The sequence below is a fragment of the Sapajus apella genome, unplaced genomic scaffold (genome assembly GCF_009761245.1).
Source record: "Sapajus apella isolate SASKATOON/1434 unplaced genomic scaffold, GSC_monkey_1.0 scaffold35, whole genome shotgun sequence".
NCBI lineage: Eukaryota > Metazoa > Chordata > Mammalia > Primates > Cebidae > Sapajus > Sapajus apella.
In genome coordinates this window covers 12,801,932-12,819,845 of record NW_022436975.1, presented here as the reverse complement: position 1 = coordinate 12,819,845, position 17,914 = coordinate 12,801,932, and the positions used below count along the sequence as shown (strand labels likewise).

The window sequence follows — 17,914 nt, the reverse complement described above, 5'->3', positions numbered from 1 at the left end:
GAAATCCATCTTAGTTTGCTGCTCAGATGCTCACCTTTGCCTTCTCCTCTACTCACCCCACTGTCCCCCAACTCCCACTCCTAATCAACAGCCAATGTGATGGTACAGATTACCCAGAGGATCTTCCACAGGATCTACTGTCACCTGCCTGGCCGCTCCTAGTCTCTGCTGGTCATAAGCTCCTTTTCTGGAAGGGGTTAAGTCTCCCTCATAAATGAAAAGTCAAGGAAATATTTTTATTTAGTTGAATGCTAAACACTAGTGCACATATTTGTTTTGCTTTGCTGTTAATTTTATATATCAAATCCTCCAATGGACACTTTTCTGATACCATTGAATGTTTAATGTTGAACATCTTTAATGGCATCTTTGTAAGAAACTCTGTTGAAAGGTGAAATTAAGTCTGTGATTTGTGTTCCAGTTTGGAGGCTGAAGTGTCACGTGGTGGAGCTTGTTACAGTGTATTGATCTAATCTGATCAACAAGATCAGCACTCTCGTTAGGTTGTAGTTTCAAAAAAAAAAAAAAAAAGCCTCTAGGCAAAACTTAAATTGTGGAGAAGATTATACTCTGAAATTTCTAGGAGTTATTGAAATCGTTATGTTGCAAAAACATTTTGTTTGGAAAAATCATGAGATTTGGTTTTTTTATACCTGTGACAAGAAGTCTCAGAGATTTCAATATAAGCAATCTAGATAAGGCAAAAATTTCATTCCTTTCTGAAACAAACCTCAACAACAACAAAAAAGTCATTATGAGGTGCTCCACCAGGCCTGTTTTCATTTTAGTAAAGCCAGAATCTTCTCTCTAGTCTTTAGAAAGAAACTGGAAGTTAATCCGAGATGAAGGCCTTGCAGTGATGGATAAAGCCAAAGGTCTCTTCCTACCTGAGGATGAAAACCTGAGAGAGAAAGGGGACTGGAGCCAGTTCACACTGTGGCAGCAAGGTGAGCTTCTGACTTCTAGATGGTTCTCTGCAGCCAGAACCTGATGGGAAGTGGGTACTGATGAGAGTCTTCTGGTGATGCTTCCCAGAGCTGGGATTCCCAGGCTTAAATGAGGAGCCCCAAAAAAGCTAGATTTTTGAAATCCATTCATTGTTTTTGAAAAATACTTCTGAGCCTTTATTTGCATGTGAGTAAGTATATAGCTGTGTGTGTATATCCACATGTATATTTGGATAACTATTTATGAATAGTGTTCTGATTTTCTAGTCTTTCCTCTTGAATGATGTGTTACTGACTGTAACCCTACTGTGTAGGCATAATTGAAAAGTCTAGCAGGTGTTATCAGTGTATTAGAAAATTATGTCCGTGAGTGTCATTCGTTCCTGTAAAATGGAGATGAGGTTGCATGGCAAAATGACATCAACATGGATGAGAGCCGGTAAAAATGGTAAATCAATAGTAGCTGCTGCCTCAGCTCTTCAGGATTAGGAAGTGGTTAATATGAACTTCATATATTTTTAGCTTAACCCAGGTCCAGGCACACATATGGGGCTCCTCTGTGTGTGTGTGTGTGTGTGTGTGTGTGTGTGTGTGTGTGTGTGTGTGTTTTCAGTGAATTGATATCAATCTTTAAAATGTGAAGCATTAAATTTTAAGACTCCAATTTTCTCTTTGAAAAGTGGAGTTAGCATGGGTTGACAATAACTATACAAAAGTAAATTTATTTTTAAAACTAAACAGTACGTGCTGCATATCTTCAGCTATAGAAAACAAATTCAGAGTATGATAGGCATCTAATTTACCCAAAGGGCAAAGAAGGACAGTGGTTTATCTCAATTATGCTTTCAGAATGGTTTCTATATAGGAAGAAGAGGAAATACTTTAGTAGTATTTTCAAGGATACTCTCATCAAAAGAGATAACCACAAAAAAAAAAAAAAAGGTGACTATCCACTTTTTGCCAACAAGTTTTTTTAAATGGAGCTGTACAATCCATATGTGGGCAGTATGCTCATTTACCTCTGGTGTCTCACTAACATGAGTCCATTCTATTGGTACTTATGCATTCTCCTGATATTTAGATTTCATTAACATCCTTATGCTTCACAGAATCTACTTGGTCTCCTAGAGCAATGATTCAGAATAGTAGGCATCCTAGCATTAATTTCTAGAAACCATAGTTTCTGGAAAAAAAAAGTTTTTTGATAATATGCAAAGTATTATAGGACATAAAAAGCACTAAGCAAGAAAGAAAATAAGTCATGGAGTCAATGATTTTGTTGGAGGTAACATTATGACTTCTGCTTTTTCACATAGGTAGAATATACCTGATTTTCCATGAACTACTTAGAGTAATTTCCTTTTTTTTTTTTTTTTTTTTTTTTTTTTTTTGTTGAGACAGAGTTTCGCTCTTGTTACCCAGGCTGGAGTGCAATGGCGCAATCTCGGCTCACCGCAACCTCCGCCTCCTGGGTTCAGGCAATTCTCCTGCCCCAGCCTCCTGAGTCGCTGGGATTACAGGCACGCGCCACCATGCCCAGCTAATTTTTTGTATTTTTAGTAGAGACGGGGTTTCACCATGTTGACCAGGATGGTCTCGATCTCTTGACCTCGTGATCCACCCGCGTCGGCCTCCCACAGTGTTGGGATTACAGGCTTGAGCCACCGCGCCCGGCTAGCGTAATTTCTTAGAATGTATTTTACTTTCTTTGTTAAATTCTTATTCCTATTGAATGGAATTTACATGTTCTTTCTTTTTCTTTCTTAATTGTATCTATCCTGTTGTTTAAAAAACTCATAAGTTATTTCTCACTTACATGATTATTTCTATATATTTTCTAATCCCTGCATTTATATTTTCTCTTCCTTCTCTTGTTCTTTTTAGTTTTGGTTTATTTTTCTTTTAAATATTTTGATTGGAACTCGTTAGTAAGTTTATTTTCATTCTTTCTTAATAATAAAAGCATTTAAGGCTGTGCACTGACCTGACCTAAGGCTATGCATCCAAAGTTACCCTATACTGCAATATATGGTATTTTTACTTGAGTTATTATCAAAAAAAGATTGCATTGCTGCCCTAGTTTCCATGTTGGCTTAAAATAATCTATATGTATATGTGTCTGTGTGTGTGATTGAGCTTGTGTTTTCCAATCTGTTGTAGTTGCTTCAACATTGATCTATTGATTGGCAGGATCTTGCTCTCTTGCCCAGGTTGGAGTACAGTGGTGTAATCCTAGCTCACTACAGTCTCCAACTCCTGGGCTCCAGCAATTCTCCTCCCAAATAGCTAGGACTACAAGAGCGCATCTGCATTCCCGGCTAATTTTTAAAATGTTTTTTTAGAGATAGGGTCTCACTATATTGCCCAGGCTGGTCTTCAACTCCTGGCTTCAAGTGATCCTCTTACCTTGACCTCCCAAAGTGCTGAGATTACAGGTGTAGGTCACTACACTCAGCCTGCTTCAAATTTTAAAACTGAATTTCCTAGTTTTATTTTATTGTGATAAAGTGATAAAATTTACATGGTTTCCCTTTTAGGAAGATTTTTTGAAGTTCTTTATGGTCTCTGGTTTGTGGTTCCATGCTTCTAGTGGGGGAATCGAATAACTGTTTTCTAGAAACAAATTCATAGCATAAAGAATAATTTTGGGGCCAGGCATGGTGGCTCATGCCTGTAATCCCAGCACTTTGGGAGGCCGAGGCAAGCAGATCATTTGAGGTCAGGAGTTCAAGACCAGCTTGGCCAACATAGTGAAACCCCATCTCTACTAAAAAGACAAAAAATTAGCCGGTTGTGGTGGTGCATGCCTATAATCCCAGCTACTCGGGAGGTCAAGGTAGGAGAATCACTTGAACCCAAGAGGCAGAGATTGCAGTTAGCTGAGATCATGCCACTGTACTCCAGCCTGGGTGACAGAGTGAGACTCTGTTAAAAAAAAAAAAGTAAGTTTGATGCCAAGTATTATCGTAGCTTAGACAATTACACAGAAGGAGGATAGCATCCCTCTCAGGTGCTGTGGTTCAGAAATAGAGGAGGGGAATTCTGAAGTGGAAGGGGTAGGGGCGGACATGGTGGGGAGGGAGGTGACAGACCAGTTTGCTTAGCCACATTGAGAGCTCAGATTTAGACAATAAGTTGATGAATATCCAGCTCAATAAAGACTTAGCTGTGGTCTAATTAGCAAAGCATGCTGCTGGGTAGTCGAAGGCCTAAAGCTGAGGCTGGAAGTTTTGTGAAGTAAAATCTACTATGGACTGAACTATGAATTTTCCCCCACAAAATCCATATGTTGAAGCCCTAACCCTCAATGTGACTGTATTTGGTGATAGAGCATTTAAGGAGACAGTTAAGATTAAATAAGATCATAAGGATGAGGCCCTGTCCTAGTATAACTGGTGCCCTGGTAAGAAACAGAAGAGACACTAGGTGTGTCTGTTCTCACACTGCTATGAAGAAACACTGAGTAAATTTTAAAGAAAAGAGGTTTAATTGACTCACAGTTCCACATGGCTGGAGAAGTCTCGGGAAACTTACAATCATGGCGGAAGGCACCTCTTCACAGGGCAGCAAGAGAGATAATGAGTGCCAAGCAAAGGGGAAAGCCCCTTATAAAACCATCAGATAGCATGAGAACTAACTCACTATCAGGAGTTTCCCCCACTAACAGGATGGGGGAACCACTCCCATGATTCAGTTATCTCCACCTGGCCCCTCCCATGACACAAGGGGATCATGGGAACTATAATTCAAGATGAGATTTGGGTGGGGACGAAGCCAAACCATATCACTAGGGATGAGAAAAGGACATGTGATGACACAAGAAGGTGGTACCTGAAAGCCAAGAAGGGAGGTCTCAGGAGAAACCAAAACTGTTTACACTTTAATCTTTGACTTACAGCCTCCAGAACTGTGAGAAAATACACTTCTGTTGTTTAAGCCACCCAATCTGTGGTATTTGCTTGCAGCTGACCTAGAAAACTGATGCATTCTCCAAATAGTTTCATTAGGACTGAACTATATTCCTTTTTAAAGGAAAAAAGACAGAATCAGCAAATATGCATAATGATTTTGTTCCCCAAAAATATGTTTTTAAATTGCTATGTGAATATTATGGAACATCTACTTTGCTCATATTTTAATAAGGGCCACCAACAATGATTAAAATATGCCACGCATGTGCAGTCGTTTTTTCTTCTAGAGCCCACGAGAAAGGTGCTAACTGACCCCAACAGCCTTTCTGAATAGGCTGAGGCTAAACCTCTAAGTTCTTCTCAACACAGTGTTCTAGGTGGCTACTAGATCAGAGTTGTCATGCAAGATGGAACCTGTTGTTGCCCTAGAAGCAGAGCTTTGAAATTTACAAAAGATAAAACCCAGGACACCAGCTCCATGAATGGCCCTCATGAAGTATATTGATGTGTAAGTGATATATTTAAATGATTATTTCAGATTTGCATTGACTGTTAGATCTCATTCTAGGGCTATTTTCCCAAAGAAGCAAGGTTTATTCTTGAGAGTTACTTTAACCTTGGTGAGAAATAATCAAACAACACCACAGCCACACTAAGTTGCAGATGCTGAGCATTTCTCTTCATGTTGAGTTAACTAGTTTGCTCTTGCATAGCTGGCTTCTAATTTACAATGCAATAAAATGAGAAATTATGCTTTCTAGCATAGGCTTTGGAAACCAACACATCTAGGTTAGAGTTCCAGATGTACCGCTTGTTAGCTGTGCGATGTATGCATGTCCCTGAATCTCTGAGCTTCAAATCCCTGATCTGAAAAGTGGTAAATAGTGCCTCAAGTATGAAATTGTTACTAGGATCAGTGAGCACTAGATTAAAGACTTGGCACAGTTATCTAATATGATAGTAATATTACATTTTTATGGCCTAACAATAGCACATTGTGTAATAACAGCAATGGAGAAGTGGTCTCTGGTTGAGTTAAGAACATAAACTCTGGGTCCAGTCTGGCTGAATTGAAATTCCTGCTCTGCTGTTTACTGTGTGACCCCTCTGTGCCTCAGTTGCCTTTCTATAAAATATCACATTAATCGAGCCTCTCTTACTGTGTGCTGTGGACATCAAATGAGGCACTCTCATTTGATCATGTAGAGTGGTTCCTAGCCTGTGGTGAGCACCAAGGAACTGTTGTTGCATTTCTTGGGCCCTCATGATCAGATGTGAATAGTTAAAATGACCAGTGACAAAGCACAAATGCCCAGAGTCTACTGCACAGGGAATCTGTGTTTACAGACCAGAAAGATAAATGTGTCTGAAGGGCTAGAGGTGTTTCCTAATTCTGTGAAAATCTCAGGGACACAACCCATTTGGTTACCCATTCATTACCTGTCATTCAGGTAAGGCACATCTGATCTCCAGGTAGCACATGCTCAGCCACGTGGTGCTTGTGAGAAGTCCAGGCCACCTCTGGTTGCTCCTCAAGCCACCAGTTTCACTTAACTGCTGCCTGGATGTCACAGAGCTCAGAACTGGGGACTCCTGCCAAACAGTCCTAGGCCCTGCATACCAGAAGGCTTGGAAAGCCCGGGCTTAAAAATGCTTTATGATGACTCATACGTTTATGTAATATTCACCCAAACTGACATTTACTGTTCATCTTGGGGAACTCCATTAGTAACTAATAATAGCAATTAACATTTTATTCAATTAAGAGCCAAAAAGGTTACTTAGAAAAAGCTAAGTTGTTTTCTAAAACATTGAGCTCCATTTGATTGGGGTGAATACCTTTTAGTTGCATTTTTTGTAACTCTTATTTTATTCTCAATATATGATTATCTTAGGACATAATTAACATTAATTAAATAAAATTAAACTCAGCTTTAGATGTAGCAGTGTCTTGTAGGAATCTTGAATAGGGAATTAAAATGTCTCTGACTTTTTAAAATTCCATTGTTTTACTCCCCCATGAGAGCAGATGATACTGTGTACATTCTGAACACATCTTCCCTACTAAGCAGGGGATTCATAGAGTGTAAAGAAATTTGCATAGTTCAGGATGCTTAAATGATATGTCCCGAAATCTGTGCTCCTGACAGTCATGCCTAGAATATGTCCTCTCTCAAAAATCCCTTCTTCATTTAAATCCTATTCTTTATCATCATATGAAGGATGATCTGGATATTGAAAAAGACATTAAATTCCAATGAAAAATAGTGTTTTGGCAACTAATATAGTCCTAGAAATTCATTTCTAGGTTAGAAATATAAACCATTTTCCTCTCTTAGGGGATGTATTAGTTTCCTGTGACTGGTGTAACAAATTACCACACAACTTAATAGCTTAAAACACAGACACAGTTATTATCTTACTGTTCTAGAGGTCAGCAGTCTACAATGGATTACACTGAGCTAAAATGCAAGTGTCACCAGGGCTGTATTCCCTCTAGATGCTCCAGCTTCTGGAGGCTGCCCACATTCCCAGGCTTATGGCCCCCTTCCATCTTCAGAGCCAGCATGGCCAGTCAAGTCCTTCTCATGCTGTATCACTCTGACACTTACTCATCTGCCTCCTCCTCCCACATTTAAGGATGCTGTGATTCACCTTGGGTCCATCCAGGCAATCTTGGTTAAACTCCCTATTTTAAGGTGAGATGATAAGAAATCTCAGTGCCACTTACAACCTTAATTTCCCCTTGCATGAAAGCTAACGTATTCACAGGTTGTGGGATGAGGGTGTGGACATCTCTAGGAGGTGACTATTATTTTACCTGTCACAGGAGAAAAAATAAGTACAATTGGTCTTTGAACAACATGGGTTGGAGCTGCATGGGTCCACTTACCTACGAATTTTTGTCAATAAATATATTGGGAATTTTTTGAGATTTGTGACAATTTGAAAAAATTTGCAGATGAACCTTATAGCCTGGAAATATTTTAAAAAATTAAAATCCCTTCCTGAAATACCACAGGGGGAAAAATAAATTAAATTAAAATCCTAGCTACTTTGGAGGCTGAGGTAGGAGAACCACTTGAACTGGGGAGGCAAAGGTTGCTGTGAGCCAAGATCACACCACTGCACTCCAGTCTGGTGACAGAATGAGACTCCATCAAAAAAAGAAAAAGAAAAAAGAAAAAGGTATGTCATGAATACATGAAATATATATAGATACTAATCTATTTTATCATTTACTATATATATATATAAATCTATTATAAAGAAATAAAATTTATCAACATATGCATGGAAGCACTTACAGAACATACATAGCACCATTCACAGTCAAGAGAAGTACAAACAAAGATACAGTGTTAAATTTAACTCCATTAAATTAACTCCATTAAATTAACCATAGTACAGATTGTACTACTATAATAATTTCATAGCCGCTTCCTGTTGCTATTCGGCAAGCTCAAGTGTTTCAAGTATCTGCTTAAAACACCGTGTGATACTATCATCTCCATGTGAGCTGTTCCTGTCTCTGGTAAATTGCGTATCACAGTAAAACGTGGTCTCTCATGGTTCTTGTGTATTTTTCGTTGTGTTTAATGCAATGCTGCAAACCTTTAATAACACCATGGGACCTATACAAAGAGCAACTAGTGATGCTGGAAATACTGCCAGGAAGCAGGGAAAAATCATGACCCTACAAGAAAAAGTTGAATTGCTTGATGTGTACTGTAGATGAAGGTCTGCACCTATAGTTGCAGGCCATTTCAGACAGACAATTCATCTTGTAAATAGATGACGTAAACTTATGGCATTGATACATATATAGTACAATACTGTAAAAGTATTTTCTCTTCCTTATTATTTTCTTAATACCATTTTCTTTTTCCAGCTTACTTTATTGTAAGACTATGGTATATAATACATGTAACATACGAATTATGTTAATCAACTATTGATAACATAGGGTAAGGCTTCCAGCCAACAGTAGGCTATTAGGTGTTAAGTTTTTGGTAAATCAAAAGTTATATTCAGATTTTCAGCTGCATTAAGAATTGAAGTCCCTAACCCCTGTGTTGTTTAAGGGTTAACTGCCTTTAGCGTGCATCTTGTCCATTAGACATTCGTAGTCAAACAGTCCAACACCGAGTGGAGAATCTGGATCTCTGCTCTGCCAGTCACTACCTATTGGAGTAAGATATGTCTTCTTTTTTTATTGATTATTTTTCATTTTTTTCCAGTAAGCCTTTTGCATTTTTACTTCATCTTATGTTTACTCAGTCTTCTCATTTCTGCAGTGAGGATGACATATAGCTCTCACCTCATCTAAATGGGATAAGTTAAAGCTTTACTGTGATTTGTTTCCAAACATTATGTTATTTATTCTAGGAAGAATAACCATTATATTATTTATTCTAGGAAGAAGAAATGAAAATGCCTGTAAAGGAGCTCCTAAAACATGTACCTTACTAGAAAAGTTCCCTGAGACAACAGGATGCAGACGAGGACAGGTACCAAGAGTGTCATGCTGGAAAGAACACAGTTAATTGTTAGGAATAAGGGTGTGCTGACCTTTACAAAGAAATGATTATTTCCTTGGGCCAAATGACTGCCTCTTTTTACATTCCCTCTTTAATGAAACATAATTTTATGTGGTTGACGTCAGAATTGAGGGTGGAAAATGTTCAGTGTTTATTGCTTTGTGAAAAATGTGAGTGCCTATTTTTAGTTCCTTACAAAGAAATAAGATGTGAATGTAAATATTGAGTCTCACAAAGGCTCTAATTCAAATTGACAGTAATTTTGTACTGTCACCTTAACAGCAGTTCCTCCACACCTTGATAAATGGCTGAATGTCGTGTCATGTTTTCTGTGCAGATCAAATATTCCATCATGCACCCTGGGACTCACGTGTGGCCGCACACAGGGCCCACAAACTGCAGGCTCCGAATGCACCTGGGCTTGGTGATTCCCAAGGAAGGCTGCAAGATTCGATGTGCCAATGAGACCAAGTATGTATCCTCTGTCATCCGTCGTATCCATCACTGCTAAGGGTGGGAGTTTGTTACAACAGAGCTGTCTTCCGTTGTATTCCTTATCTTCTTTTGTAGCTGAAGTAGACTGGAGCAAAGTGGTATTCATCCCTTGCATCTGTATCCCTTGTTGGTGCTTTCTATTAGCCTGGAGAAATTGCCCAGCTCTAGGGCTGCCCTCTGTCATTTCTCGGCAGAAGACGCATCTGGTTGAGGAGGTTTCTTGTTTCTCTCTCTGAGTAGAAAGATTTGCATTAAGAGTCAGCCAACGTGTATTGAGCCCCGCAGATGTTATGCATTGTGCTCACTGCTTTGCAGCTTGACTTATTCATGAATACAGGAAGTCCCTCTAACTGAAGAACTCACCCCATGATATTTATATATTTTGCTTGAGAGGAAACGGTACCGCTCAATGAAGCTGGCTGCCTTTTTCAGATCCCAGCTCTGCCACCTAACCTGTGTAACCTTGGCTAGTTTCTTAATCCCTTCAAGCATCAGACTTCTTGCTTATAAAATTGGCAGTGATAACATCTACTTAACAGATTGTCGTATGGATTAAGTGGAATAATGCCTGGTGCTTAGTCCATGTTCTGGTATCAGCAGAGACGTGATGAATGTTAGATCTCCTCTCCCTCCCTTGCCTGTTCCGTTCCTAATCATGACAGGTTTTTTTGAACAAACCATACTTGCTCTGGCTTCTGTACGTATGATACTGATAGTCTCTGTCCCTAGAATGGCCGTCTTTTCACCTGTCCAAAATAAACCAAAATTACTAAGATCCAAATTAGTTTTATAAAAATAGAACCTCTCAAGAGTATATATCCTCAGTAATCCCATTCCCTATCTTCTATTGCTCTTTATTCATTAATATATATTACCCTTCTCTCCAGCAAGCTGTATGTAAGCTCCTGGAGATCAGAAACCAAGTTATTGTCTTCATATACATTCCTTTTTGTCCTTAGTAGAGGTCTGAGTGGAGGATGAGTGTTCAGGGGTCTGCAGAATTGTTTATTTGGTTATTGGCAGATAACTACCTTGGTCAGCCCATGGTGCTGTAGGAAATTCAGAGATGACTCAGAAGGGTGTGCCTGCTCAGAAAGATAAGGCCATATGGGTCATAAGAGAGGTTCACAGATGGCCTCTCTACAGATAAGCTAAAAATACTACAGGTGGCTTCATGAGCAGGAGCCGAGAGACAATCAAAGGATGACAGAAATGAAAAGGTTTCATGAAGACAGATGAAGGAAGGAGAAACGAAGGAAATGGGACAGGAAAGGTAGAATCAGGTGGACCAGGAGGAGGAATCAGGGATTACTGGACAGGTAGGAGTTTCTTCAGGCATGGAATGAATCTTGTCATACATTGGGAACTCGGTTTGGGTCTTCAAGGTCTCTCTGCAAAAGTGAAAAGGAGCAGGGACACGTTGGGGGCTTCAGGGAATTCAGAGAGGAGGTGGGAGAATGCTGGAGCAGTCAGAAATTGACAAGGTAACTCCTTGGAGATGGCATGAGAGCATGAGGCAGTGGAGATGGAGAAGAGCACCCAGCCTCACGCCTCAGTGCTCCTTAAGGTTTTAGGGCTTATTCATTCACTCACCAGCTCACTCGCTCTCTCTCCCTCACCTCCCACCTCCTGTTTTCCCTCTCTCCCTCCCTCTCTTCCTTCCTTCCTTCCTTTCTTCCTGCCTGCCTGCCTGCCTCCTTCTCTTCTGTATTCTGCTTGTAGATACTTGGAACAAAATCACTAGATAAAAATTCACTTAGGGCCAGGCAAGGTGATTCATGCTGATAATCCAAGAACTTTGGGAGGCCAAGGCAGGAGGATTGCTTGAGGTAAGGAGTTCAACACCAACCTGGGCAACACAGTAAGATCCCCATCTGCACAAAAACAACTTTTTAAAAAATTGTGCTAGCATGGTGGCATGGACTTATACTCCCAGCTACTCAGGAAGCAGAGGCAAGTTGATTGCTTGAGCCCAGGAGTTCAAGGCTGCAGTGAGCTGTGGTTACACCACTGCACTTCAGCCTGGATGACAGAGCAAGACCTTGTCTAAAAATAATAATAATTTAAAAAAAATCTACATAGGCATCAGCAAGGAGAGGGAGAGAGATGGAACTGAGCCTAGTCTTCAGTGGCATGAGGCAGAAAGAAAAAGCCCAAATTGGCAGTCAAGAACGGGAGCAGGTGGATGGTGCCAGGAGGCTTAGCAAAGAGTCACAGAGGGCTCAACATGCATATTGGGCGTGGTGGCATGGGCCTATAGTGACAGCCACTCCGGCGGCTGAAGCAGGAGGATCACTAGAGCCCAGGAGTTTCAGACTGCACCGAGCCATGCACTCCAACAAACGTAGTGAGACCCCACCCCTTTAAACAAACAAAAAGCAAATGAAGAGTGATGCTGGGAGACCTGCCCCAGGAGCACATTCGTAGGTGCGTTTCCCACCCCAGGCTCCCAGGAAACACCTGTGTCTATGTTTGATGAAGAAAACAACTGGCAACCTCTCCCCTGAAGCTTCAAACATAATTAGGCGGACCATCTTCACCTAGCAGAGGCAGGGGAGGGTTAGAAGGCCCACTGCAGTCCACTCAGAGGGGGTCCTGAATGAGAACATTAACTTGGCAGCCCCTCAGTTTCTGCCGAGGTAAAACACAACCTACTTCGTGTGACAGGAAGGAGCTGCTGATAATGATAATTTGCAGACAGTGTATTTTGCAAAGCCACACTGATTGTTTAAAAGTGCTTGCAACCCACCCGCCTATTATTGGGCCAGGGAGACTGCAATGATTCAGTCCTCTCACCCCTGAAGAGCTGCTGAGCACGGGGCCCTTCTGCGTCATCATGACTGCCGGTCAGCAGCTCTTCCCCACGTTTTTTCAATTGTGCCAGCTTTATGTTGTGTTACACTCTCATTGTTAATATTTCTTAACTCGAGGTGGTTGCGTTGGGTTTAGCACTTTTACAAAATAGTGCTTTTCATAGGAGAAATGGGTCAATGAAATTAAAGTGCTGTGTAATGCTTACAGTGAAAAGAGCCAGAAATCTGAATAGTACACAGTTTATAAACTCTGAAGACAGAAAGAATCTAATATGAAATCTGGAAGTTCCACGCTGTGATTGTAGAAGTAGTATTAGCATGGAAGGAAAAGCACACCAAGAAACCGGTTTCCTTGTGCTAGGCAAAGGCAGCAATTTTTCAGAACGTCTCAACTTCTAAAAGAGTAGGTTACTGAGAGCAGTTTGTGCATTGTCGTTCTCAGGTATTAATAATCAGACTGAGATTTCTGCCAGTGCGCATACCATTTAAATATTCCATCCCTGCAAAGCATCGCGTAGCTCTCTATCTGAGGATGAACTGGCGGGTATACAGCCCTTACCACTGTGAATGAAATGATCATTTCAACTTAATAAATGCCTTCTGATTAGAAAACTGATACATGTCCCTCACACATAATTTGTATCACACAGAGAAGCTCAGTAAAAATGTATTATGTTGTATCCCAATACCCAGAGCTGTTGGCAGGTGCTTCTCAATGTCTATGTATGTATATTGATGAGAATGATAGCAATAATATAATATGTTCCAAAATTATATCTGTGTCAAACACAGTTCTAAGCACTCTACATACATTAACTCATTCATACTCACAGCAATCCTGTGTAATTAGGTTTATTAAAATCCCTGTTTTATAGCAGAGGAGACTGATACATACAGATGATAAGTAACTTGCCTGAGGTTGATATTTGTGTATTTTTCCTAGGGCTGCCACAACAAATTATCACAAACTGAATGACTTACAGCAACAGAAATGTATTCTTTCATGGCTCTGGAGGCCAAAGTATACAATTAGGGTGTTGGCAGGATTGTTCCTTCTGGAGGCTCTAAGGGGGAATCTGTTCCCTTGTACTAGCTTCTGGCTGCTGGCAGCCCTTAATGCTCTTTGCTTTATAGACACATTACTCCAGTCCCTGCCTCTGTGTTCACATCACTTTCTCCCTGAGTTGTCTCCTCTTTTCTTTTCTAAGAACATTTATCATTGGATTTAGGGCCTACCCTAATCCAGGATGATCTCATCTCAAAATCCTTAACTTAATTGTATCTGCAAAGATCCCGTTTCCAAATCAGGTGATAGTCACAGGTTCCAGATGGATCCCTTTTTTTTGGGGGGTGGGTGGGGTGCATATGGAGATATTCAGCCCACTACAATGTTAGTACCAGGGTTCAGTCCCAGGTATTCTGGCTTGGAAATTTGTTTCTAGACACAGTCACATAGCCTTACTTGGGCTTTTTGGATTTTGTTGTAGTTTATAAAATTAGGATCATACTGTACTTATAAGGTGATCACTTCGAATGCTGCTTTCTGTTCCCAGAGAAGTAAAGAAAGCAGCTGGGAACTTCCCTTTCTGGGCCTTTTGCTCCTGTCACCCCAGGTGGACCATGCTTTGTAGTCTGTAAGATAAGCTCTTTAGGGCCAGGCACGGTGGCTCACGCCTGTAATCCCAGCACTTTGGGAGGCTGAGGCGGGTGGATCACTTGAGGTCAGGAGATCAAGACCAACCTGACCAACATGGTAAAACCCAGTCTCTACTAAAAATACAAAAATTAGCTGGGCGTGGTGGCTAATGCTGGTAATCCCAGCTACTCGGGAGGCTGAGGCAGGATAATCACTTGAACCCAGGAGGTGAAGGTTGCAGTGAGCCAAGATCACACCATTGCACTGCAGCCTGGGCAACAAGAGCGAAACTCTGTCTCAAAAAAAAAGATAAACTTAGTAGCAATTTTGATCCAGAGCTGAGTAAACTTGAGTCAGGGGATAAACATGCCCCTGGTGAGTGGGAATTAATTGTTATACTCAGGGAGTGGCTGAATTGTGTGAGCTTTGAATGATTCCAGAGATAAATTCATTCTTCTGAATCTTCAAGGGCAGTCCACAGTCTGCTGGAACTGTGCTAAGAGAAGGAACTGTGACCTTGGAGCTCTCCTGCAGACTCAGCGTTATTGCCTGCACACTGCCAGCCTGAAATGCTGAACAAGACTGATAGGTTGTCAGGAAAGCACACATTGACATAGTGTCACTTAGTGACAGAGTGAAGAAATGAATTGATAATCAGTCATTTAATGCTATATAATTCTTTATTGCTATAGAAATAATGGCCTTCCTCCATAGACCTCAAGTATTTTATAACATATATTTTCATCCATCTCTCAAGGCTCCAATTAGGAAGATTGTGTGAAAGTCGTGCTGAAATATTAACAGTAAGAGAGAAAATTTTTTTAATCCATCATGAATTCTTCATAGATAATATTTGTTTGGTTTTCATAAAGTGTTCAAGGAGATAATTTTAAGACTTACTGTCTTAAATTTTTTGAATTGTGGAAGCTGCAATTTACCAAATCATTTAGAACCAGATATTTTCATCCCCCCTTTCATCTTTTTTCACTATTCTCCCTGAAAACATAAATCTTCTGTTCCACAAGATATTCGCCCATCTTCATCTGCATTGCAGTGTGACCTTATCCAGAGGTCATCACTGAAGCCTGCCTATCTAGGACTATAGAACAAAAATGACACTTTTTAACCAGATAGGATGTTTTCCTGAAGGTTTGTTATTGAATAGTGACATTTTTTTGATTCCTTTTATTTAAGCAGCTTGGTGAATTAAACATATCCATATCATGTCTTGACCCCTGCTCTGTGATCCAGTGGTGTGTCTGTGGCTGTTCCTACACATGAATACATAGAATGTGCACACATACATTTCTCTTCCTCCACAGGGAAAGGCAGTTCCCATATGGAAAATGGATTATGTTCCAAACATTTGTTTGTGGAACTGATTGGTGAAAAGTTGGGATCCATTTTTCTCTGGCAGTAGTAAATGGTGTGCGGTGGTTTCTAGGTCAGCTCTCAGAAGCTTTCTAACTAATAATGTTTATTAATAGGGCTCTAGAACCAGTGACTGTTTATAATATTGTTTCTATGGGAAAAATACATCCTGAGCTTTTATTTCAGATTTTCGTGTTATATATCTTCAAAAAAACATATTTAGAGTACTGAAGTCACATGACTTGGGTTCAAATCATGGCTCTCCTTCTTGTAAAGAATGACTCTAGTCAACTTGCATAACCTCATTAAGCTTCAGTATCCCTATCTGTAAATAAGAAGAGGAAAAGTATGTCTTTGTACGGTTTTTTTTTTTTTTTTTTTGAGTATTAACCTATATGAATGCACTCAGAACTGTATTTACAAAGTGCTATGTGGTAAATGCACTCAGGATATTTGAGCTTTTATTATCCTCCTGTCTGATGGCTGCAGAAATGAAGACTTGTGTCCTCTACGTTCTAGGGAGTAAGGTCAAGCACTCTCATAACACTGGAGGTGGTGCATACAGCCTGAAGTGTGTACACTGACAGTGATGGGGAAAGGGACTTTAAGGAGTTAGGAAGGAGGGGTGAAATAGGAGCTAGCCGTGTGAGCCAGGGCAGGTGAAGGAATGGTACAGATAGGGGTGTTATTTGGTAGGCCTAGAGCTGGGAGGGATCCTAGGGAAGGGAGGTGTGACAAGAATACAGCAGAGACCCTCCCCCTACTCACATGTCTCCTTTTTTTCTCTGTGCCCCTACCCTGGAACTGGAGAGGTGGGGGAAAGGAGGAACGCATCCCATCTTTACAGCACTATTGTCACAGGCGTTTGAACCAGAGCAATTCCACCTTGAATAGGGGCTGGGTAAAATGAGGCTGAGACCTACTGAGCTGCATTTCCAGATGGTGAAGGCATTCTAAACCACAGGATGAGACAGGAGGTCAGCAAAAGATACAGGTCATACAGACGTTGCTGATAAAACAGGTTGCAGGGAAGAAGCTGGCCAAAACCCCCCAAAACCAAGATGGCAACAAGAGTGACCTCTGGTCGTCCTCACTGCTACACTCCCATCAGTGCCTTGACAGTTTGCAGATGCCATGGCAATGTCAGCAAGTTACCCTATATGGTCTAAAAATGGGAGGCATGAATAGTCCTCTCTTTGTTGAGCATATAATAAAGAAATAGCCATAAAGATGGTTCCAGCAGCCTATGCTGTAGCCATTGGACTAGCCATTCTTTATTCCTTTACTTTCTTAATACACTTGCTTTCACTTCGTGGACTTACCCTGAATTCTTTCTTGTTCAAGATCCAAGAACCTTTTCTTGGGCTCTGGATTGGGACCCCTTTCCAGTAACACTATGACTTTTTATTTCCTTCTTCTCTTTCTTTTTCTTTCTGCTTCAGTGCTTTCATCTGAGTTACAAACCCCTCAACTGCTGTTGACCTGGAACTAAAAGAAGGAAGGCAGAAGTTGTCTGTGTTTGTTAGGAAGGGAGAGAGAAGAGGAAGGATGACAATACAGTTTTACCTTTTGCTTACATTGTGTGCCATGCCAGGGATTTCAATGGAGTCCGAACTGGTGAATTTCAGTAGATCAGAATGAGTAGGAGCTATGTCAAATATCCTTATTCCTTAGCTCTTCGACCCTTTTCTGTTTTCCACTCAGCCTGTTTCATGCCTTGCAGTCCACCTCAGCATATCATCTACAAACGTTAAGAATGTCTTCCAGGACCATGGTCTTAAGCCAGTGTGTTGGACTGTAATGACTTTCTGCTTCTGCCACAAAATCACAGTGTCACTGCAGATATCTGAACCTGTTTTCATGTGATTCCTTTGTGTGAAAATCACAATCATGTCCTTTGCCAATCTCAGAACATTTTAGCAAAGATAGCTAAGATATTTTCTATAACATTTGTAAGTGGAAAATTTTATAAGCACCTAGTATCATTACTTAGCCTTACTAATATCACTGGTAATTCTGTGACCAAATTATAGTTATTAAATGTGCACAGTCACCATTTTATCATTATCATTAATTATAATTTGAGAGGTTGACAGATTATATAATACTGTTTTATCATGTTACCAGATATTTCTTACATCTTTTGACAACCCAGAGAGAGGCTTTCTTCTCTAAGAGGTAAGAAATTCTAACAGTAGGC

At 40.5% G+C, this 17,914-nt stretch overlaps 1 protein-coding gene across 4 annotated transcripts in view; it reads left to right on the top strand.

The window, feature by feature from the left end:
• The window catches only part of ASPH (aspartate beta-hydroxylase), a 228,001-nt gene that overhangs the window by 203,278 nt on the left and 6,809 nt on the right, over nucleotides 1-17,914 (top strand). For all 4 annotated transcript variants that reach the window (XM_032296180.1, XM_032296179.1, XM_032296178.1 and 1 more), the window contains 3 exons: nucleotides 812-947; nucleotides 9,278-9,369; nucleotides 9,737-9,870. In XM_032296180.1, coding sequence (XP_032152071.1) covers nucleotides 812-947; nucleotides 9,278-9,369; nucleotides 9,737-9,870 — 362 coding nt within the window. The remainder of the gene's footprint in view (nucleotides 1-811; nucleotides 948-9,277; nucleotides 9,370-9,736; nucleotides 9,871-17,914) is intronic.